Source organism: Euphorbia lathyris, chromosome 7 (assembly GCF_963576675.1).
Source record: "Euphorbia lathyris chromosome 7, ddEupLath1.1, whole genome shotgun sequence".
Taxonomy (NCBI): domain Eukaryota; kingdom Viridiplantae; phylum Streptophyta; class Magnoliopsida; order Malpighiales; family Euphorbiaceae; genus Euphorbia; species Euphorbia lathyris.
The window spans coordinates 22,915,819-22,940,822 of record NC_088916.1 but is presented as its reverse complement, the minus strand read 5'-3'; the positions used below and the strand labels follow the sequence as shown (position 1 = coordinate 22,940,822).

The 25,004-nt window shown below is 34.7% G+C and overlaps 2 protein-coding genes across 4 annotated transcripts; one reads left to right on the top strand and one right to left on the bottom strand.

Moving 5' to 3' along the window:
- The first annotated feature begins 882 nt into the window (after positions 1-882).
- LOC136201216 (DNA mismatch repair protein MLH1) lies at positions 883-13,603 on the top strand. 3 transcript variants are annotated; one of them, XM_065991830.1, is made up of 16 exons: positions 883-1,216; positions 1,321-1,493; positions 1,593-1,665; positions 1,828-1,962; positions 2,072-2,273; positions 4,172-4,320; positions 6,378-6,476; positions 8,163-8,232; positions 8,336-8,465; positions 9,158-9,252; positions 9,343-9,451; positions 9,835-10,000; positions 11,038-11,199; positions 11,908-12,076; positions 12,475-12,635; positions 13,106-13,603. In XM_065991830.1, the coding sequence occupies exons 1-16, from the start codon at positions 926-928 to the stop codon at positions 13,148-13,150; spliced, it is 2,229 nt and encodes a 742-aa protein (XP_065847902.1). In that variant the 5' UTR covers positions 883-925; the 3' UTR covers positions 13,151-13,603. The 3 variants fall into 3 exon arrangements, with proteins under 3 accessions (XP_065847902.1, XP_065847903.1, XP_065847904.1); XM_065991831.1 differs by lacking the exon at positions 883-1,216 and having other exon boundaries at positions 1,436-1,493; positions 1,573-1,665; XM_065991832.1 differs by lacking the exons at positions 883-1,216; positions 1,321-1,493 and having other exon boundaries at positions 1,612-1,739.
- A 534-nt stretch (positions 13,604-14,137) lies between these two features.
- Positions 14,138-18,489, bottom strand: LOC136235168 (DEAD-box ATP-dependent RNA helicase 21). The gene is made up of 2 exons (XM_066024717.1): positions 16,065-18,489; positions 14,138-14,611 (listed from the first exon to the last, which is right to left on the bottom strand). The coding sequence occupies exon 1, from the start codon at positions 18,372-18,374 to the stop codon at positions 16,218-16,220; it is 2,157 nt and encodes a 718-aa protein (XP_065880789.1). The 5' UTR covers positions 18,375-18,489; the 3' UTR covers positions 14,138-14,611; positions 16,065-16,217.
- Positions 18,490-25,004: the final 6,515 nt, after the last annotated feature.

Genomic DNA, 25,004 nt, shown 5'->3' with positions numbered 1-25,004 from the left:
AAAAAACTCAGAGATGTCGATCTGTGAAAATGCGAGGGTTTTTTCAAATTAACCGTTTTTTAGTGTTTTTAATCTACATACAAAAATATGTATTACTTATTAGTAAGCATTGTTCAAAACCAAGACCGTCTGGATCGTCTAGGAGTTCAAAATCGAGAATCTGTCACGATTTTCTCCAATTAGTTTCGTAAGCGTTTTTTCGACCCTTGAGAGATTTTTAGTCGTCCGAACTCCGCCTAGACTGCCTAGGCGCCACATGCGACGATGAACAAAATCGTTTTTTTATTAGAATTCACTTTTGAACATTGTCACGTAGTTGTTTATGAATTATGTTTATTATTTTTTGAATATTTGTGTAATTATGTTCTCCACTTGTTTTAATGATATGAATTAAAACTTTAAAAATATTGTAGTTTTTAGTGAATTATATTATTTGTAGACATTATAGTTTATTTGTTTGAGTTGTTTTAATAATATTATTGTTAAAAAGTTGATGTTCGCAAATGTATATGTTAGCCATATAAATGTTTTTCTATATTAAATAATTTTATATTATTATACGTAGATAATATAATATATATTTTTATTGAATTTATATAAAAAATATTGATTAATAAATAAAAAATATAAAAATAAAAATCCGATTAATCTCGGAATAATTTTAAGAGTCATAACCACCCACCTGACTAGGTTTTTTAGGTGGTGACTATTATTTTTATGTTACTTTAATAAAGTAAGTTCATCTAATCTAATGATAACAAAAACTAAGACTTACTTTGTAAAGAAAGACAAAGTAAAAAACAAAAGTAAGCCTAACATATCCTTGTTATATCTAAAATTAGATGATATTGATATTAATAAATTAATATGATATCTCCCGCCCTTACTGATAAGCAGGAGGCATAAAATTTTCTCTAACGAGGAGATGGAATTGAATGCAGAAACAATTGAAGATACAGTATCGCCACCCATCCCCATGGAAATGGAGCCATCATCATCAGCTGTTCTTGTTCCAAAAGAGCCCCCGAAGATTCATCGCCTAGACGAGTCTGTAGTTAATCGAATCGCTGCTGGAGAAGTTATTCAAAGGCCCGTATCCGCCGTGAAAGAGCTGGTAGAGAACAGCCTCGATGCCCACTCTACCTCCATTAATGTTGTCGTCAAGGATGGTGGCCTCAAGCTCATTCAAGTCTCAGATGATGGTCATGGCATTCGAGTAAGTCAAGAGCCTTTAAAGGAAATAGTGCTCGCTTCGGTCTTACCTTTTCCCTTTTTATGTAATTCCATTGATTTTTTTTTTTTTTTTTTTGTGATTCGTAGCTTGAGGACTTGCCTATATTATGCGAGAGGCACACAACGTCCAAGCTCTCCACTTATGAGGATTTGCAATCTATCAAGTCCATGGGGTTCAGGGGAGAGGCACTGGCCAGTATGACCTATGTAGGTCACGTCACTGTAACCACAATTACCCAAGGTCAATTGCACGGATACAGGTGGCTGGGATTGTATTCTATTTGTTTGAACAATTACCTGTACTAGCCTAGTTATTTATTTCTTCAATTTTGGTTTTAGCCTTGCGGTTTATTGTTCAGGGCATCATATAGAGACAGTGTCATGGAACACCAGCCAAAGCCGTGTGCTGCTGTTAAAGGAACTCAGATAATGGTGTGCGCCTGACGCTTACTCTTGGATTTCGAATTAAAGAATTAACTTAATGTGAAACTTGGGAGTAGGATCAAGTAATTTATGTTAAACTCAGTCCTCAGGGGAAAAAAAGTGGTTTGTGTATGCATTCTAATTTATTTTTGGTTGCGGTTGTATTATCAGGTAGAAAACTTGTTCTACAACATGATAGCTCGGAGGAAGACACTCCAAAATTCTTCTGATGACTATTCAAAAATTGTAGACTTGATAAGCCGTTTTGCCATTCATCATACAAATGTGAGCTTTTCATGCCGAAAGGTTGGTCTCCTGATTTTCAAAATTTACTCTTGTGAAACTGTGTGGCTGGGTGGTTGGAGTTAGTTTGTTCAATTGAGTATAAATTCTCTTTAAATGCTACTGGAATTAGCATGGAGCTGCCAGAGCAGATGTTCACTCAAATACCACAACATCAAGACTAGATTCCATCAAATCTGTTTATGGGGTCTCAGTTGCTCGCTATCTGATGAAGATAGAAGTTTCAGACAATGACTCAGTTTTTCAGATGAATGGGTTCATCTCAAATTCAAATTATGCTGCAAAGAAAACAACGATGGTACTTTTCATCAATGGTATGTATTTTTTGCATCATCTTGAAGAAGGAAACAATCACTGTTTTGTAAATGATCACACTTTAACACAGTGGATGTTTTGATGATGTAAGGCTAATTATGAAAGAATGTTTCCCTGGAAAGTGGTAGTTGGTATGGTTTTTCTTTTTAAACGTTTGTTAACCTGAATGTCCTTGTATAAGGATTGGAGATAATTTTCTGGGTTGTTGTCTGAGTGATAACGTCTCTTAGATTGATCTGAATTTCATTAGCATGCAGAACTATAACTTTGTAAATGTGTTTAGAAAATCTCATTGCACATAATATATTTAAGTAAAAGGTTTCTAAAACCAAGTGGCTTTAATCTGTATGTTCATGGGTAATCCCAGGATTCAAGGTCCTTAGGCCCTATGCCTAAGATGTTTGATAGATGGCAGTATATGCCTTCAGCCTTCTAGATTTTGCTTTCTGAAATTATAATTGTCCTTAATTGTAAATGATGATGTTCGTAGTTGTTTGCAAAGCTGAAAATGGTGGAGTTTTTGGCTAGAAGTTTCTTGTCTTCCATTTCTTTCTCAAACACTTTTGAAATCAAGCAAATATTTTGCAATTAACTCACATCTTTTGTAAACAAACCAGAAACTTATTCAATTTCAACTATAGAATTTTGATGTGCTGAATTGGAATTATGAGTCAAAAAGAGCATAATTGTCTTCCATCACTTGACAATGGGGCAACCTGTAATTGCTTCTCCATTCAGAATTTCATGATGGGCATTTGAGTCACATGGGAATATTATTAAATATTATCAATTGCAGAGAGTTTTACTAAAGATATAGATACAACCATAATATGGGTCTACGGAACTGATATTGTTTCAATGTTGTTTATATGAGGTGCTACTTTCTTTTTTTCTGTTTCTTTCTTCTGTCTAGTTTTAATATGAATGACTATCCTGATTCTTGATTGTATATACTTGATGAAAAATGCTTTAAGTTCTTTGAAGCAATGTTTAGCATCTTGGAATGATCATCCATCGAAAATTTGCTTTGCTGTCTTATGATAAAAACCTGTGTTCTGTTCCTTGTTTCATTCTTTATATACTGATTTTCTTTGTTTCTATCCATGGACTTGCTTTGTGTCCTGAGCAGCTGTATTATCTTTCGTGGACCACATTATTTATCATCAACCCCCAAAAGAACTCTTTAATTCACATATCATACTGCCAAAATGCTTCCTGTGCTGAAGATGATGAGAATTGTTAGCTTGAACATGAAGGCTTTTACTACTAGATTTGGGAATTTACTACTAGTCTTGACAAAATAGTTGACATTTAGGGATGATGATAAAGAGCTATGAAGAGGGGAACATAGAATTCATTTCCCAGATGGATAGTGTGTCATTGGTCCATATAGCAAGTAATATCGCACTTGAGCATCACGTATTGAAGAATGCCAATGTTAAGTTCCTGAGCTCTGGATTGGGGTTTACAGGTCCTTGTACCTGAAAATCCTGAAGCAAAGCTTCCATAGTTTTCTTATGGCATTGCCTACTTATGGTAGTAGATAAGGTTTAGAGCTCACTAAAGAGAACTCTGGATCTCATGGAGTTCTTTGATCAAATAATACTCGAGTTAAGCTCTAAAAATCCTTTAAAAGGATTACACTAGAGAAACCAAAATTGCAGAATACTAACAAAACATAAACTCTAGCATAAAGTCCTACCTACTGCAAACTCTAGCTAACAGATTGTCTAGACAACTCTAGCCACATATGCATAATAACAAACAAAGGTAATTAAGTATTTAAGTTGGAATCAATTTCGTCACCCTAGCATCAGTGAAACACTGATATACTGTAGGAGTTTTAGCCGGTTTCCTAACCGTTGACTGTTTATTTATATATCTTTTTGTGTTTCAGACAGACTAGTGGAATGCACTGCATTGAAGAGAGCTATTGAAATTGTTTATGCTGCTACCTTGCCAAAAGCTTCTAAGCCTTTTCTATACATGTCAATTTTTTTGCCACATGAGCATGTTGATGTGAATGTTCATCCAACAAAGAGAGAGGTATGTCTTTCTAGGACCTATGCTTCCAACTTTTATGACATGATAATTTGAGAAATTTAACATCGAGAAGGATGAGGTGAAAGGGGAAGAAAAAAAAAACTGAAAAGAAAAAAACAGAAATAAAGAACAGTATGGATCAGTATAGATCTTTTGCTAAAAAAGTGCAAAACATTATATTTGCTTTGTCTTTGTGTTGAAAAATGTATAACTCAATTTGTTACTTCCATGAACCTGTTGCTGCTTTGTATGATAAAAAAATTATGACATGCATGCTATTTAAATGCATATTCATCTTGTTTTAACCTGCCTTATTCTTGAAATTTTATTTGTTTCCAATTTTATTCCTAATGATATTTTGTTGTGAAGTTTTTAGTTCACATAAATTATACTATCTCTGTCCCAAATCAATAGATCTTTTACCATAGGGTCTGTCCCAAACTATAGACAACTTTCCTTTTATAAAAATTAGTTACTTCATAATCTTCCTAATGTACCCTTTATTTATTATGCATAGAAATCAACAAAATACATCAAATTTATGTAAAACTATAAATATTCAACCAATCCCTACGCAAATGTTATTGAAAATTGTAATACTTTAAATACTCATCCACTCATATTAGTAAGTTAAATAAGGTGTAAATTAGAAAAATTATGTTTAAAATATTGTCTTTCAACTATGTTAACTATATTTTTCAATCTACGTGAAGGTTGAAATTGGTCTATCAATTTGGGACAAAGGGAGTAATAGGTGTATCAATTAAAATACTTCTGAAATATGGTGAAAATTCTCGTGAAAATTCTCTTGAAACTTTTTCTCTGCAGCAGTACAGAATATTTTTTTAATAGCCTTTTCTGGCAAGACTTGAACTAGAGGCCTGCCTATGTTCCACTTGAACCCATATATCACTCGATGGTGTCAAAAGATAATGTCCAACATGGTTATTGCCTCCTTCAACCCAGACACGGAAAGATCCCTTTCGTAAATGTGATATGGAAGAGTATCGTAGAGATGAGGATATTGAGATGGATGAGTGGACACACAGATGGATAAGATTGGGAATTAGTATATGTGGCAAAAGTTAGGTCTGACACCATTGAAGATAAATCAAGAGAATGATGATGTGGTTTGGAAATGTTCAGTGCTGGATATGGATGCTCCTGTGCATACAATTGAGAGAATAGAACTCAATAGAACTAAAAGGAGTAGACGAAGACTAAGGTTAACTGGGATGAAGGTCATCGAAAATAATCAATTATTAGTTCTTCCAGAGGATCTAGGAACATGAATGAATGGAAAAAAAAGGGATCTATACTACCGACCCCTAACTAGTTGGGACCAGGGCTTGGTGGTTGTGGTTGTTCTTGTAAATGCCTTTGGAATTAAATTCAAAAAAATTGAAAAAGTTGTGCATTGCATTAGTTTCCACTTTGACTATATGATGCAGAGGTGGGAGAAAATATTATGTATTTTTCTCGAAACTTATTCTAGCATAGGTATCACTTGATATGTTTGTTATACTGCTTGATTTTCCAGTCCTTTTTATGGTTTTATGAATTTATTTGATCACATTTTGGTGATACTCCTAATGTGGTCCTAAGTCTAACGTATTGCCTTGTAAAATATTCTATGTTCAACTGTTTCAGTGTGAACGAACCTCAAAGTGGATTTAACAATTGATAGATTGCGCAGAGCAAAAATATTGTGACAAGATTATATTAAGTTGTTGATTTAATTTCTGAACACTAATTCTAAGCAATTGCAAAACCTTGTAAAAGAAAATTTCCATATATGAGAGTGAACTCTTGATGTTTACCTTTGCTCAAGAATTTAGGTCATGTGAAGGTAAATATGTAAATGTATGACTGCTTAACGAGATTTGTATCCCATACCATGTGCCACATTGGAATCTTGGATCTGGTAATTGTGGTGTTCTGAAAATCCTGGACATAACGTGGGATGGAAGGCCTACTATTTGATGGAATGGAACTGAAATGGAGAGAGCATAATTTGACCTGAATTTGTTCTTATTACATCCAATTCATCGAACATGCAGGTAAGCCTTCTAAATCAGGAAGCTATTGTTGAGAAGATACAACTGGAAGTGGAAACAAAATTGAGGAGCTCAAATGAGGCAAAGACATTTCGAGAACAGGTATGCTTACAATCTGGTGGTGAAGATTAGTACTGATGCCTTCTATATTTTCTTAGAATATTGCCTGCTCTGTGTCGTCATGGTTTAAGAACCAAAGTCACAGAAACAGAATAAGAGAAAGAACACACAGCTAAGAAGATTAAAATGGTTTGTAGATTCAAAATGACAATGGAACAATAACAAGAGCTGGTGGTTGGCCACAGGTAAACTGTACCTAACACCAACTTGGTAACAAACACACAGGGACTCTGCCACTCCTTACTGCTGGTTGCAAAATAGCAGATTTCCTAACAAGTTACCAGATAAGTTGCTAATTAGCCATGTGGTTCCGTACAGACTCCTTTCTTAAAATCCCACTGATATCTACAGAGTACCCCATTCCAGTCCTAGTTAGCCATGTGTTGCCCTTTTTTCCTCTTACACACTGTCCAAACCTTTGGGTCTTGTGACGACTTGTCTAAGTCTAACACAGCCTAATCAACTTCAGCAGTTTGGCCATGGTTGTTAATAATCATCCCTGCCCCAATCCACTCTATGACCTACCTTTCAAGTATAAACTGCAGTGAAAGGGTATTAAGCTGGCCTTATTTTTGCATCATATAGCGACTGGCTATAGCTTTACCTAAACAATGGTAAGTTGCCGAATTTAGCTGCTTTATCGATCTTCTATAAGTATTCATTGATATTACTCTAGCAGTTCATTTATTTGAACATTAATATCAGTTGTCATGATTCCTTATCACTATATTTTTTTCTTTGGTCTTATTTACGGGGTGCTAGTGAGATATAATTGAGCACAATAAAATGAATGGAAAAAAACTTTTAAATTCCTTGGTTTGGTGATTTTTAAGAGCTTCCGTTTTTCTGATTGGGCGGCAATTGCATACTAGTAGCATACTCCATTATCTTCTGCCAAACATGCACTCTTCGAATTCAGACTATGATAATATATCTGATTAAGTAATAGATACAGGCGAATCAAGTAGCTATATTCTTGTCCATTCTGCTAAAATCTAGAGATTAATGAATTATCCTTATTTTTTCAATTTAAAGGTACATTTATATACTTTAGCAGCAGCAACTTTGCCTGAATGACATTACTATGAAACTCAATTCTGACTAGAGAAAACCACATGAGGTCTCACTCTTAATCTATACCAAATATATTTAATCTCACATCCTACTTCTCCTAGAGCTTCTCATGATATACATCATGTAGTTACTTCTATCACTTCTTTCCATTGGAAAATGTTAGTTAAATTCCTTATTTTTGCACCATTTCTATCTTTAATCTTGGGTTTGATCAAAGCTGAACATCAAGTTGCCAGGACATATGTCATCACGTTCTCTAGAATGCATTTTAAAAAAGTTGAGATCAGAATGTTTCTATTCTCTTTTATTTATTCTTCACGCAACCTATTCTTGGAACCTTACTATAAGCTTAAGCTTTTGAGTAAAGTGGTTCTTTTATATGGTATCCTCCTGTGCCTAGAGAAATAAGCATAATTGCAGAATGTTTAATTTGATTTTTAATTATTTTGTCCAAAACTTAATCCAGTACTCCAGTTAATATTATAAGTCATCATTTTATAATTTTATGGCAAATGAGCATTCGTATAGTTGTCTGTACTTTGTACAGCGCCATTTAATTTCTCACTTGTATGGCATTTATTCTGTATGTTTTAGACAGTGGATCCTACTCCAAGTTGTCCTCCGGATTCAAGCAAGGATATGGATGTTGATTTCTCATCAGATGGTATGAAACCAAAACAGCTGACCAGCTCATATTCTTATCATGTCTGTTTGTGTTATTTTAGGAAGCACTGTGAAAACTATCTTGATGCATTTCATTTGTTTAGGGTCAAAATCGCAAAAAGTTCCTGTCAATAAAATGGTAAGAACTGATGTATTAGATCCAGCTGGAAGGTTGCACGCTTACTCAAAACCTCATCAACATTTTGAAAAGAATTCTGCTTTGACTGCTGTGAGGTATGATCTTAAATAGTTTGTCTGAATAAGCTTTGCTTTGAATTGTTGAACCAAGAGCTCTTCAAACGTCATTCTTCCTTTATTTTTTCTTATGAAATTTTGGCATAGATATTATAAATTCATAGGCTTCTAGAAGAATTTGATTTTGCTATATATTATTTTTCTTTTCCAATAATATGTATATTATTAAAGAAAGTTGAGGCTGGAAACTTACAGTTGGACCAATAGCTGATTTGATTGGTTATAAATATTCTGTGCCAAATCCCCTTTTATAATTGGAGGGTTGATGAGCTGGTCAAAACTTAATCCTTGTTGACTAAACTGGAGGTTTGGTTGAGGATGATGTGGCAACTTAAGAAAATTGCTTCATAGATATATTTTTGCATCTCAACCATTCAATTCTCTTAGTTAGATATTTTTCATGTCTTGTTAAATTTATTAGCTAATTTAAATGATTAGATGTTAAATTGAAATTATTTTTTTATGTTGAAATTGAGAAAGATATGAAAATCTAGTGATATTTATCATAAATATATGTATCAAAAATTGAAGTATGCTTGTGTATAGTAACTTTTTTAGCTTACGCTCATACCAAAAAGAATGCTAAAGTTAATGATCTTTTTAGTAATAATTTGAGTTTGTGTATAGTATATACTTGATTTCCACATTTAACGTAAATTATAGAACTGCAGGTCTTCAGTTAGGCAAAGAAGGAACCCGAAGGAAACTGCTGATCTTACTAGTGTTCAACAGCTTATTAATGATATTGATCACAACACACATTCTGGTAAATCTGACTGCATATATCATGCTCTTGTCAGTGATTCTTTTCTTAGGCCATTATTTGTGATGATTACCCCTGACATCTCGTATGCAGGTCTGCTGGACATTATACGGCAGTGTACATATATTGGCATGGCAGATGATATTTTTGCATTGCTTCAGCATAATACCCATCTGTATCTTGCAAATGTAGTGAACCTGAGGTAATGTTAAGTATGCCGTTTCTTTTATATGTATGAGAGAGAAAGAGAGGCGGCCTCTATTTTCAAAAAAGTCGGGGGAGAAAGTAGATGTGATAAAGATGAACTTATTTGCAATCCAGTGAAATTGACTTTTTATTTCAGAAATAATTCAGGAAAATCAACAACAGCCACAATTTGTTAATGAATATTGATAAGATAATTTTAGGAGCATTAATGCAGCAATTTTGACACATCTTGTGTCCTTTCTTTTGATTTAGTGGAGGCCCATGTCCCAAACGGCAAACAGGGCCTAGCGTCCCTGTTCTGTAAGATAAGGGTCATCCTCTGGTTTTCTATTTTTCTTGCTCTGTTCACTTCAGTGACTCCTGTTCTATGAATTGCAGCAAAGAGCTTATGTATCAACAAGTTTTATGCCGGTTTGCACATTTCAATGCTATACAACTAAGTGATCCAGCTCCCTTGCCAGAGCTTATTACATTAGCATTGAAAGAGGAAGACTTGGAACCAGAGTCCAGTGAGAATGATGACCTGAAAGAGAAGATTGCAGAAGTAGCTTCTTTTCTTTTCTGTTGCTTGTTTATTTTTATTATTTAATGTTGTATATTTTCATCTGATAATTGCTACGGTAGTTTATTCTCACTTATATTTGGCTAGCCAAAATAGCTGAACTTTTAGGCGCGTTCTATTTCACTTCGTTGACTTGCGATTCAAATGTTATTCCATTAAAAATCACAATTAAAGTCATTGGACTGGCAAACAACTAAATCAGGTCTCCAGTTCCAGTGGAAGTAATTTAGAGGAGTTGGACGAAGAGGAAGAAGCCATTGTCGGCATTATATTTAATAAAGGGAGCAAGGTCTAATCGAATAATAAGGATTGTACTTGTTTCTCAAAGAAGAGTTAGGGGAATAGAATTTAAGATTTGCTGCTTTATGGTGGTCAGTATTTTATTTCACTTGCATATTGCTGCTTTCATGTTAGCGGACCCCGAATCATTTCGGGACTAAGGCTTTGTTGTTGTTGTTGTTGTATTGCTTTTGCAGAACTTAGTTTGATACAAATATTTGTGATGCTGATAGATAGAGGGATTAAATCCAAATTTGTCCCACGGGAACACAGCTTCAATTTACCCCATGAAGTCACAAAAACTCATTAATCATTGTGACTTGTTAGATTTTGGCCAAATTGATCCATTTGTGTATATCTGTGGAAAAAGAGATTTATATATACTGTATATATAATGAACTTCCCTCAAGGTGTGCACGTGTTCAGTGTGCCTAATGCACCTTAATGTCATTGTACACTTGCAAATTTGATAAATGCGGTTGCTTTGTATTTTGAATTGAAATAAGGAATATATATATCTTTCCTGCAGTAAGTAATTTCTTCCCTTAGCTACCTTTACTTGGGTCATAGTGCCACGATTATACTCCATTTTGTCAATTTATGCATCTGTTTGGTTATGAAAGTTTCAATTGTTAAAGGTTTCTAGTTGGTGTAACTGTAGCAATTGTCTTCTTTATTAGTATGTCTGCAATTGTCTTCTTTATTAGTATGTCTCATATTTTCTGTTTGATTTTCTTCAGATGAATACTGAATTGCTCAAGGAAAAGGCTGAATTGCTAGAGGAGTATTTTGGTATCTATGTTGATTCACATAGAAAATTGTCTAGGCTTCCTATCATTCTTGACCAATACATGCCTGACATGGATCGGATTCCTGAATTTGTACTTTCTTTGGGGAATGATGTAAGTTCCAAATTTCAACTGGTGATGCTTTAGGTTTTGTTAGTTTAATTTAGATTTATACAATGAATTTGTGGATTTGGAAGATCAAATCAAAACCGAAATTTCCTCAGTGTTTTCCTTTTTGGTTGTTGCGTTTTGTTTCCCTTAGATGAATTATATGGCTTTCATAAGCACTGATTAATAGGTACTTCATTTAAATATGAAACTGGACCAACTGAAATTCCTGATTACATCGCATGTTGATGTAAAGTCTATAGCCGAACCCCTTTTTTATTTATGATAACAAAGCATCATATTCATGTTCTAAGTCTTATGATCTGTATATACTTTTTCGTTTTATCAAATTGCCCATGAGGAGAAGTATTTTTTCAGTTCCTTCTGCATGGCTACATTTCAAGTCTTTTGGAATTAATAATGGGAGATAGTAGTTACTAGCTCAACAAGTATAAAGAATTCAGCTTATACCAGTTTTTGCATGTTTTGGACATGGAAGGCATGTCAATTCTAAGAAATTGCGAGACACTGGTGGATATATTTTAATTTAGTTCATGGTGTATTAATTTTATTATGGCAAATAGTAAAATCTCAATTCTCCTGTGATATGATTGGAAGTGTTTTTAGCGAGAGCTGTAATTGTGAATTGTCCCAAAATCAATGCATGAACTTGTATATCATTTTCGTTTAGTAATTTGATCTCTGATGTTTTAGATCGAGTGGGATGATGAGAAGAAATGCTTTGAAGGAATTGCTGCTGCTCTTGGAAACTTTTATGCTATGCATCCTCCATTGCTGCCCAATCCGTCAGGTGATGGTTTGCAATTTTACAAGAAGAGAAAACATGTTACTAATCTTGAAGATGAAGCTCCCACTGATATAGGTACGTCTGGTGTTGGAGTTTATATGCATGTCTAGATTTTGTCTGGTCAGCAATGAATTTATAAATGTAGGCGTTAGATGTTTGGACCATGAACAAAGGTTTCTGTTTTGAATATTAAAGAAATTAATGTCAATGACTGCTATCCAAACCACTTTCACCTCATCTAGACTTCCTAGTTCACCTATTCTTGATACTGCATATGCTAAATTAACTTACTTCCGAAGTAAAAATCTTACATCTGTAAGAAAAATGTACCTACAATGATAGTCGTCTTCTGTTTGAAGAATTTATCTTTTTGAACATTGAACTAATTTTTTCTTTTCTCTTTCTTCTCAGTATACATTTAAGTTTTAACTGCATTTTCAAGAATCTTTTTAAGTTCTCTCGATTATTTGCAGGGAAGGTTCCAGTTGAGGATGAAATGGAGCATGAATTGCTTTCGGAGGCAGAGACTGCATGGGCTCAACGTGAATGGTCAATTCAGCATGTGTTGTTTCCTTCAATGAGACTCTTTTTGAAGCCGCCAACTTCAATGGCTACAGACGGAACATTTGTCCAGGTATGGATATTGTAATTGCAGTCCACTTCTAGTGTTATGAGATGTATTCTTACATCAAACGTTTATTTGTATGAAACATTGGGCTCATGAATAATCGAACTCGGTTATAAGCACGTTTACATGACATCTTTTTACAATTTGAAAGGATATCTTTTAGCTAGGCTAGGAGAAGAATAAGGAGGCTTTTTGTTTCTACAATTGGTGAAGATAACCAGTCAAAATTGGAATGCAGACGTAGATACAGTAGGCTATACACTTTCAACTGAGTTTAATGTTCAGACGTAGATACACTAGGCTATACACTAGGCTATACACATTCAATCAAGAGCTCAATATGTCTAATTGAAAGTTTCAGAAATTTAATCAATAAAATACTAGAAAATGTTGGAGTTGGTGATGTTTTAGTATCCATTTTGTTATTAGTTCTCGGTCATATCTTTTTCATTTATTTGATTATTTTTCATCCGCAGGTAGCTTCGTTGGAGAAACTGTATAAGATTTTTGAGAGATGCTAATGGGAATGGTCATGTTTAGAAATAATCATACGAGATATCCTAAATTTCAACATGATTTTGCATATTACTGTAAATCCGCTGGTCTCATTCTATTAACGAGTTGTGTGCTGGAAGCTTCATTTAGTTTATCTCTCTCCATTGACATTATTGATATATTGATGCAATATTTGAATTAGCCAAAACCCATCAATGTGAAGATGGAATGGAGTAGGGGGAGGAAAATCACATTGTTCGGCAACATCAAGTTGGGATGGACTTTGATGTAATATGTATTGTCGAGTATAGATTTATACACTGGTGAGGTACTAAACAAGGTACTGACTATATTCTTTTTATACAAAGGTCAATGTTATGCATCTAGTGTTGGAGCCAGAAGGTTAATTTAACCCTGCAGCCCATCGCTCCTTTAGTTTTGTTAAAAAAAAAAAAAAAAAAAAAAATTAGTTTGTCGAGTGTCTAACCAAACACCTAAAAATGAGTAATCAAACACTCCTACAATCTCAAAATAAAAAAAAAATTAAAAATTAAAGTTATTTAGTACCGCATTTATTATAAAATCAAATTTTTATTTTTCAAAATCATAATTTTCAAATCTTTCCCTAAACATTCATTTTTCATATCTTCATCAAATTATCTAAATGACTTAAAAATTAAAAAACTTAAATAATTAACATTACTTAATCTTTAAATATTTTAATTTTAAGATCTTTACTTTTTAGTGAAGTGAAACCTATTTTCTAATCGGCAAAAAAAAAAAAAAACTTTGAATTTTTTTTTCACGGATACCTATTTAACAAACATCAAAAACATTGATTTTTTTATTCACTTTACCCTTTTACCTTTTTTTAATTAAAAAATTATTTTTTTTAATCTCAAAAATAAAAGATGAATTAGAAAGTATTATGAAAATGAGTTCACCGAATTTATTTTATTGTTGAAAGTGAAAGTAATTAATAATGGTAATATATAGTTATTTAGAAAATAAAATTCAAACAACTAAAACCTTTATAAGTTATGACTTCTTGAATGCATACAACTCAAACTACCTCAAATATTTTAAAATATTGGAATTATACAAATATTGACTATGCTACGAAGCAATAATACAAACCAATGTCAGGACTATAGAGGGGCAGAACAATGCTAGTTAGGTGAGAGCCAAAGTCCCCGAGCCCAGGGCCCGGCCACTTAATTTACCCTTTTTCCCAAGCAATTGGGTTAATACAAAGATCGGTCAATGGTATCCTATCCTGGGGGACCGGAGTTTAGGGATATGCATACATACAAATATCTGTATTAGTTCAAACTTCAAACCCCTAATATTTCCTTGCAACTTGAAAACGAATTAGAGCAAACTCAATTCACTCATCAAGCTCAGCCACCCAAATTTGGAGATTCTTGTAGCGAGCCCACAAAGGAAAATCCCATCCCATTGCAAATCCAAGACCATCTACGATAATCCTGGTGCATAGAGGCAAAAAGTATCTGAATATTAACATAAATGGAGACATTTAGAAATCACAATGCTGGCTTTACTTAGAAATTTTTACATAACACATCATAGTGAGAAGCATTGATTGAACTTTTCACATTATAAAAATCTGCTTACTATACTAGTAGGGCAAGCAGTATAAGGAGACAAGAAAAGGCAGCTTCATTACAAGTCAGTGGTAGGGTAGAAACCCTGACCTTCACTGGGAGGATGGCTGAATAAGCATCAGATACTAAAAATAAACCTTAATGTGGATCTATTATCTCCTCCAGTCAAACATGTCTACTGACTAATACAGTGGCCCCAGATCATGAACATCAATCAAATAATCATCAATTAAAGTTGCAACAACAGCTAACTCATTACAAATGTATATTATTTTCACTTGAAACATGAACCAAAAGGTAACAATTATAGCAAGACAAAATATTAATACAAAAGCAAAGAAATCAACAAAAAAAGTGACTGGTCAGACACCACATACTCACAATTTTCATTCATAACTACAAACAAAAAAAAGGAAACTTAGGATTCAGAACTATATAACCTTTCCTCTAGTTTCATGAAAGAATCAAATTTCCCCAATGAACTTATCGCATGTCCCTTATGTTTGAGCCCATGAGTTTGCATTTTGATACATAGATCTTGTAATGTATATAATTGTAACTATATATTAGTTCAGGGACCTATTAGCATTTATACCTCTTTGTATATAAATACCTAGTATTCTAATAATACATCTATTGAGTTTTCTCAAACTACAGATCTAAAGTGTTTCTATTCTCAGTGAAAATCACCTAATATCATTCCATATAACATAACTGAACAATCAAACAATGTTGAATAAATTCAGAATTATAAACTTGTATATCCATGCCTAAATTAAAAGTTTCAACTTTTTCATAGATGAATGAAATAATAGAATCGACAAGGTTAAAGAGTAAAAGCAAATTACTATCTACATGAGTTCTCACAGAGTCTTGAGGTTTATAGCGACTCCATTTTCCATTTAACCTTAAATAACCTAACCACCAACTAAAAATTCAACTACACTATCTACCAAGTCACTGAGTTAGACAATTAGATGAATTATCCAAAAACCAACCAATCTATGACAAGCCAAAGCCTGTGGTCGTCAAATCAACTTAGCCAATTTGTTTACCACATTATATCAAGTTATAGATATACTTTCTGCTGAATTTTGACCAAGCCTCATACAATGACTTTCTATCAGAGAACATTGTCAAAGTAACTCAGTTAAAGAAACTAACAGAACCCGCATGATAGGCTGAGATTGAATAAGAAAAGTAAATCACTAGAAACAAAAAGATCAAATGTAGCATTCTCAATTAATATCATCATAAAACATTCATCTGCTAACCAATCTAAAGGGAGCAAAATATAAACAATGATTTTTGTTACCATTTATATGATAGCACTTGTACTAAATAGCATCTAGAGTGTTCTGCTCTGTAGACCGAGTAAACTCAGTTCCTTTGTGCATTCCTAGACTCGTAGTCAAAGATACATCAGCTACCATTTCCTTCATCAAGTATCGAAATTTTCTACAAGTTGTCAATGAGCAAAAACAGTGTCATTCCGCCTAGGGGGTCTGTCAGGAATAGATCCTGGTTTGAATTTTGAAGCCTCATGTTTTGCTAATTCAGGAGGCACATGACTGTTACTCTGAATAAGCATCTGCTTGAGATCATAGAAAACATCAGTATCCCCAAGAGTCAAGAATGTTGTAGCCACACCTGACTTTCCTGCACGACCTGTTCGTCCAATACGATGAGTGTACATCTCAATGTTCCCAGGCATATCATAATTAATAACATGGGCCACATCAGGTATATCTATACCACGACCAGCAACATCTGTAGCAACCAGGACATTGTATCTCTTGGTTCTAAAACCTTCAAGACTAATTTCTCTCTGCTCCTGGGACTTGCCACCATGTAGAGTTGTCACCCTATATCCTGCCTTATCCAGATTCTTGGCAACCATGTCTGCATTCTTCTTAGTGTTAACAAACACTATTGCCGTTTTATCTCCAAGTTCATCAAGTAATCTCTGCAACTTATAAAATTTCTCTGATTCCTTCATCATCATCACATGCTGTGATATTAAATCTGTTGTCTTTCCAGCAGTTCCGATGGTGACTACAACAGGGTTTCTCAAATACTTCCTTGCAAGGCGCTCAACTGCAGGTGGCATTGTAGCACTGAACATATATGTTGTACGGTATATCTTCTTCTCATCAAGTTCTTCATCTTCATTTTCTGGTTTTAAGTTGCTTGATGGCATTGCATCCAACACTCCCACAACCTGGGGTTCAAAACCCATATCTATCATACGATCAGCCTCGTCAAGAACCACATAGTTGCACTGGTTCAACACAGCATACCGCCTCTCTAAGCAATCAAGCAAACGACCAGGCGTAGCAATCACCACCTCACACCCTTGTCTAATCCTAAAACCTTGCTCCTCAATGGACTGCCCACCAACAATGGACACCACTTTGATGCCTAAGTAATGTGCAAATTTCACTGTTTCATCCTCAATTTGTTGTGCAAGTTCACGAGTGGGTGCCATGACAACCGCATAAGGTCCCTCAGCATCGTTATCCTCACTCATAGGGGGCAACCTTGAAATGTAAGTTAACATAGGCAAAACAAAAGCTGCAGTTTTACCTGACCCAGTCTCAGCTATCCCAATCACATCACGCTGCTGCAATCCCAGTGGAATGGCAGCCATCTGGATAGGAGATGGTTTCTTATATCCAGCTCTATCAACTGCCTTCAAGAGCTCAGTAGTGAGTTTACTCTCAACCCAACTTCTCATAGGCCTGGGAATTTTGGATCCCTTGTAGGAAATATTGAAGTCTTCCCTGAAAATTCTCCAATCTCTCTCAGTCATTTCATCAAGCTTCTTCTCGGACCAATGCCTATCAACTCTCATATCAAAAGTATCATATAAATCAGCAGCTTCTTCTTTAAGTTTGCGGGCAGCTACCTCCTCAGGCTTCTCCTCAACACCCTCCTTCTTGCGAATCTCTTCTCTCATCTCCTTCTCATTCTTGGCAGCCAACTTCTTCTGCTCCCTTCGATCCATCCCAGCACGAAACCCTCGACCAAATAAGAGCTGAGCCTCGTGAGGGTTTTGATACAGGGCATTCATATCTCTAGAGGTATCCTCAGTATTCTCCCAATCAAAAGAGAACCGAAACTTCTCACTAGGTTTAATAACCCTCTTCTTAGGTTTCTTAGATCCCAAATACTGCTCCTTAATAGAATCAAGCTCCTTCTCACGCTCTCTTTCCGCTAATTTATCCACGCGAGAACGCTCCCTAATCTTGGTGTCCTCTTCACGGTCCCGTTCTCGCTCACGGTCACGGTCCCGGTCCCGTTCTCGCTCACGGTCACGGCGGGAAGAGCGGTCTCTGTCTCTATCTCTGTCACGGTCCCTTTCACGGTCTCGTTCCCGGTCCTTATCGCGATCTCTGTCACGGTCACGGTCACGGCGGTCAGAATCCTGGGGGTTGTAGGAGTTGCTGGTAGTGGTATTGGTGGGATCGGAGGAACGGAGTTGAGCTAGAAGCTGTTGTTGGCGGATTTTCTGCTGCTGGAATTCTTCTTGGCGGCGGTCGAGTGCCAATTGCTCGCGTTGAGCTTTGGTTAAGAAGACAGGTTTCTTGCCATTGGTAGGGACTTCGTCGACAGAGCGTTTCATGGTTTTAGGGTTTGTGTAAGAGAAGAAGGAAAAGGGATCGCTTGGTTAAGAGCAGGAAGGGAAAGCAGTGAATTCCAAAAATTTCACAGTTGAGCGGGATAGAATTGAATAGATGTTTCCCGAAGCACAATACAAGACTATTGATTCTTTTCTTTATATATAGATTAGATTATAGATTGGATTAATAGCATAATTGATGTGTTTTTAAATATAATTACCACACTAGGGTCATTTCATAATTAATTCATTTCATTCCATTTTTAAACTATCCAAAGATCATAGATAAATATGTATTTGAACTTCAACTTAATAAACTTTAGTTTGATCTTTGATTTGAAGTATACAAATTAATTATTTGTTTTGATTAAGTTAAATACGTCATAGTAACCCGAATAGAGTTTTAACTCTAATAATTTATCTGAATTGATTTCATTTTATGCCTTGCATGATGAAATGAATAAACTTCTAAAATAATGAATTTCATACAAAAGGGATTATTAGAAATTCGTCCGAAGAAAGACAAGCCTTAACAAGTTTGATAAGAAAATTGGTAAATAAAAGACGTGATACAATCGAGCGAGAGAGGTTTTTAAAAGAAACCCAGAGTTCTAATAATCAATCTCTAAAAAGTAATTCAAATTAAGGCAAGATAAAAGGCACCTTATATTTTAAATTCTTAGGAGGTATTTGGTTAGATATATTTATAGTAGGGAATGAGAATTTGAATAATTAATTACCTTTGTTATTGTTTTGTTTTACAATTTTGATATTGGAATGGAATCATTTTCACCCCACTATGGGAATCAACCATTCACTCTTCCTTCCTCTTTAATCAAATTTGATTCTCATTCCTTACCTATTTAATAACAAAAAAAAAAAAAATATTAACCCACGATTTTGTAATTTTTTTGATAAAAAAATATGAATCACGATTTGTTGTAACCACCCATATACTACATAAATATAATATAATATAATATATTTATAATATAATCCTTTGTTTTTTTTAAATATAATCCTTTGTTTTTTCAAATAATTTCTATACTATAATTATTAAATATAATATATAGTATATTTATTTATATATTAACTAGTTTTTGGCCCGTGCGATGCACGGATTCATCTTAATATATAAATATTAATAAAAATACAATCTAATAATTACAATTAATGACATAAAGGTGCTATATAAATTAAATATTATTATTTAATTTTCACATTTACTTTAAATAATCTTTTTATAGATAAATTTAATAATAGAATTAAAACTAATATATTATATTTTTTATCAGTAAAAAATGAGGAAGTGACACCTCAGTTCCATCGTTACTGTTTTATATTATATATAGATAGATATGTAGAGAATTAGAGAGATTTTATGGATTAATTTAAATTCTGTAGAACTCTTAAATATAGTACGGATAAAACAATCTTTTTATAGATAAATATATATAATAAAATTAAAATTAATATATTAAATTTTTTATCACTAAAAAAGGAGGAAGTGACACCTCAGTTCCATCGTTACTGTTTTATATTATATATAGATGTGTAGAGAATTAGAGAGATTTTAGGGATTAATTTAAATTCTGTAGAACTCTTAGATATAGTACGGATAAAATAATCTTTTTTATAGATAAATATAATAATAGAATTAAAATTAATATATTATATATTATATTATATTTTTTATCAGTAAAAAAGGAGGAAGTGACACCTCAGTTCCAATTATAGATAAATTTAATAATAGAATTAAAACTAATATATTATATTTTTTATCAGTAAAAAATGAGGAAGTGACACCTCAGTTCCATCGTTACTGTTTTATATTATATATAGATATGTAGAGAATTAGCGAGATTTTATGGATTAATTTAAATTCTGTAGAACTCTTAGATATAGTACGGATAAAACAATCTTTTTATAGATAAATATATATAATAAAATTAAAATTAATATATTAAATTTTTTATCACTAAAAAAGGAGGAAGTGACACCTCAGTCAGTTCCATCGTTACTGTTTTATATTATATATAGATGTGTAGAGAATTAGAGAGATTTTAGGGATTAATTTAAATTCTGTAGAACTCTTAGATATAGTACGGATAAAATAATCTTTTTTATAGATAAATATAATAATAGAATTAAAATTAATATATTATATATTATATTATATGTTTTATCAGGAAGTGACACCTCGGTTCCATCGTTACTGTTTTATATTATATATAGATTTAATAATAGAATTAAAACTAATATATTATATTTTTTATCAGTAAAAAAGGAGGAAGTGACACCTCAGTTCCATAGTTACTGTTTTATATTATATATAGATAGATATGTAGAGAATTAGCGAGATTTTATGGATTAATTTAAATTCTATAGAACTCTTAAATATAGTACGGATAAAACAATCTTTTTATAGATAAATATATATAATAAAATTAAAATTAATATATTAAATTTTTTATCACTAAAAAAGGAGGAAGTGACACCTCAGTTCCATCGTTACTGTTTTATATTATATATAGATTTTTAATTTCTAAATATTTTTATAATTAATTTTTTGTGTTAAGTTATTATTAATGGTTTTCATATTTTATTTATTTATTAAAATTTTAAAAATTTGATTTTGTCCAATTTCGATTTTGATTTTGATTCCAATTCCAAAACTTGAACCAAACACTCTTAAAAGTAATCGGATTCCGATTCCGGATTAAACCAAACAAAATAAATAAATAGTCATTCCGATTCTGATTCCGTAACATTCCGATTCCGATTCCGATTTCGATTCCGAAGTTTGAACCAAACGCCCCCTTATTAGAAAAAAATGTGATACTCAGATAATTTGGCTCAAGACCTTATAAAGTCGGTAGGTTTGATTAAAAAAAAAGATTATTACATGTGGGGGTAAATTACATATGTGGCATGTTTTCACAATTTGGTGTACAACCAAAAAAATTTCACACTAAAGTGTACAACCTTCTGGTGACCTCCCACTAAAGTGTACAACCGGTCTTTGTGACCGATCAATGTAAGTCAACGATATCACATCATCATTTTGACTATTCTAAAAGTAAAAAATTGGCATACCTATTATGAAATTACTAAAATGCCCTCATCTCTCTCATTTTCACTTTCTCCCTTTAACTCTCTTTTCTCTCTCTCTCTCTAAAATAGAGAAATTAAAAGTAAAAATTCATCAACATATTTTTCTTTTCATCATAAATTGTTGTCATACTCTTTTCATCATGGCTTCTCTCTTTGAATCTGGTTGGTTGGTAACTTTTCTCTCCTTCCTCATTTTTCTCTTTTTATTTACGCCTTTTCCATCTTTTTTTAACGATTTCTCTTCTTTACTCCATTATACTAGCGGAATATCTGCTAGATTTTGTATTTATTTAATTAGGTTTTTTTATTCTCATTTTCCGACACTTTTCTTTTATTGAACTCTGTGCTTATTTTTGAATATTTCTTGCATTATCATAAATGTTGAGTTTTGAGATCTCTGATTGGATTTCCTTTTATCCGATTTTCCTTTTCCTTTCTCAATTTTCCACTGATTAGATTATTGTTGTTGGAAACAAAGGAGGGTTACAGAAAAAACGGAATTGAAATTAAGAACGAAAATGGGACTGTGCCGTGGCGGAGGCCACTGCTTTGAAAGCGATTTCGGCAGACCGAGGTGCAATCTGTAACTCCGGTCGCTCCCCAAGGTTAACACAGAAAATCTTCGAACCTGTGCACTCAAAGTCGAAGATTGTAGAACAGCAAAAGAGTATTTTAATTGCCCAGGAAAAACGATTGAAAGAAAAACTGTGTTTTGAAAAGCTGGAACCTTACTGTATTTATAGGCCACAGAAATATGAACGTTAGAACGTTCATATACACGTTAGAACGTGGAGTGAGACCAGGAGATAAATAAGGTTCCGTTTTTTACTAATTAAAATGCTGAAGAAAAATTCAAAGAAGTTGAAACGGACAAAAAATAAAATAAAATTCGGGCCCAGTCCAGTCGGGCGTCGCGCGAACGAACGAGCGAGCGCGCGCGTGTGGTATATTTGCTAAAACCCACTTAACACAATTTAAAGGCTTCTAAAGCCCAATTCTATATATACCCACTCAAAGGGTTATAAGTTTCCCATGTGGGATTGTAAAAGTGCTCTTGAGAGCAAAGTGGTTAAAGACAAATATACCCCACACTTTCAAAGCCATTTTTCATTCAACATAACAAAGCCATTTTCTAACAATCCCCCACAAATGGCTTTATAAAAACAATTTTAAAATAGTGATAACACTAGTGAAACTTCTGATCGGATCACGTCCCTGTGAGGCGCCGTTGGGATCGGCCGGGGACACTCCGATGCCAAAGTCAGTAACAAATATGGAGAATAAACTGAATGGACAAAGCTTAGCGAAGAGTAAGTATGAGTGCATGTACCTTGATAGCCTAGACGTGGGCTATTTATAGTAGGTGAATTTGTAACTTCTAGGTAACTAGAGAGTCTCCATTAATGCTCATTTAATGGCGGTTACAAGTTACTCTTGACCTGGCGGGTTAAGACTATTAATGATTCATTTAATGATCATTATGGCCGAGTTGACGGTTAGCCGTTACTTAAGTAAATGGAGAGATTCGCCTTAGAGATCCGCCAGCGGATCTCTTAGAGCTAACCCAGGGGGATTCGCCAGGCGGCTTCCTATGCCACATGGCATACTTGAGGCGATTATCTCTTTTGATCCTTGCGATAATATCCCGATGTTATCAGAAGCCCCCCCCCCCCAAAATGCCTTTAAAGTCCTTTAGGGCTTTTAGACTTCTGCGCGCCGTCACACGTTTCCGCATTAATGAGCACTCTGTTCGAGGTTCTTTGATGGTTGACACGTGTAATCACACTGCCCTATGAGCGTTTTAAAAAGCCGTCTTCTTTCTCCGGAGTTCTCTTTCTCCCTTGCTTTCCATTTTCTTCTACTTTTCGGAGCTTTGTCTCAGAAACCTCAAGCTTCTGCGTTTCCATGTAAGTGTTCTTTATATCATTTTTTGAATGTTTAGAAGTTCATCTTCGTCTTCGGGGTCAACTTCAGAACTTTTTAATTTGCCATCTTTTCCTCGCATTGACGTAGATTTTAGTTGGTCCTCGTCTTCGTCTTCGCCGGAGGATTCCCAATCTCTCGCCGGAGAAATTAATTCCGGTTTAGCTGAGTTCAATAACTCGGCGCGGAGCCATTATCGAACTCGTTCGTCTGGAAATCCTTCTTTTCCTTCTAGTTTCGCTCCGGCCGGTGCCCGTAACCGGTTTCTGGGTTCAATGGCTTCTTCTTCCGTTCCTGTTAGGAAGAAGAAGCCTCGAGCAGAATCCACTTCGTCTCGCATGAGTGCCGCGGATTTGGCGAACCTATCGGATCGCTTTCCGTGGATTAAAAACTACGAAACCCAACTCCCTGCTTCACATCAACGCCCTTCCAATCCGCCGACAGGCTTTTTTACTATTTTTTATAGTCATATTGAGAGAGGGTTTCGCCTTCCTCTTCCCAAGATGTTGGCGGATATCCTCTCGTATTTTGTCATCGCTGTCAGCCAACTACATCCTAATGGTTGGCTTGATATGGCCTTGGATTGTTATCTGGCGTCGAATTTAGGCGTAGCGTATAATGGCCGTATCTTCAGAGCCCTTCATAAACCTTCTAAGAGGAAGTCAGAGTCCTATCTTACATTCGCCAAATTTGGTGTTTACTCGCCCTTCTACCACAAAATGTCTAACGTGCACAGCTGGGATGAGAGTTTCTTCTATGTGAGGATAAAGGAGGACGAGCCATTGGACTTTCCTTTAGTTTGGAACTCTCGTCCACTACACATGGTGGGAGACATGCGAATCTTAACGCTTGGTGATGAGACTGTGGCGGATCTCATGAAGCAAATTAAGGCGGATGCCTGGACCTATGAGGATGCCTTAGCCTTCATGATGAGCGACGTTACTTTGATCCGCCGAGTGGAGGATCAACTTGTTTACTCGAAAATAACTCAATTTGATCAAGGTACCTTATTTATTTTTGGAGCTTTAATTTATTTTGATATCTTCTTTTGGCAGGGCTGCATCTAAGGCAAATCGTGCTCTTGCAGAGACGCGCAGGCAGTTTCGAGAAGAGGAAGCCCGCAAGAAAAATCAAGAGGCTATCCCTCAAACTGATACGGGCAAACGCCCTATGGAGACGACTGCTGACCCGCCACTAAAGAAGAGGTCGCCCAATACCGCTGGGAGTACCAAGATAATGGCGGATGCCATTAAATCTGCCAAGACTACTGAAAAAACGGTTCAGGTAATGCATCTCTTAATTCTTTTTCCTGCTCGTCGGATTTTGAAGTGGCGTATGGTCTTTCTTACTTGTGCAGACGGTGAAGCCCAGTACTGGCGAGTCTTGGTCCGCCAAGTTTGCTGGACGAACTTTCGAGGATGAATCACTTTTGAATAACCTGGACGAAGCTTTAGGACAAGTAGGAGAAGTACAAAGGGGCTATGACCAAATCCCCGGATCGATCCACGTCCAAAAGGGAAAATCGGAGCTTCTTTCAGTAAGTTTTTGGAAGAGTGTGATGATTTCTTTGTTTCTGCTTTTTTAACTAACTTATTT

What these genes read in the sequence shown, in the direction of transcription:
- LOC136201216 (XM_065991830.1), top strand. Translation starts at nt 926, where the DNA reads ATGGAATTGAATGCAGAAACAATTGAAGATACAGTATCGCCACCCATC. An exon ending in GGTCAATTGCACGGATACAG is followed by an intron (nt 1,494 to 1,592) that starts GTGGCTGGGATT and finishes TTTATTGTTCAG; the next exon opens with GGCATCATATAGAGACAGTG. An exon ending in TACTTTCTTTGGGGAATGAT is followed by an intron (nt 11,200 to 11,907) that starts GTAAGTTCCAAA and finishes CTGATGTTTTAG; the next exon opens with ATCGAGTGGGATGATGAGAA.
- LOC136235168 (XM_066024717.1), bottom strand. Translation starts at nt 18,374, where the DNA reads ATGAAACGCTCTGTCGACGAAGTCCCTACCAATGGCAAGAAACCTGTC.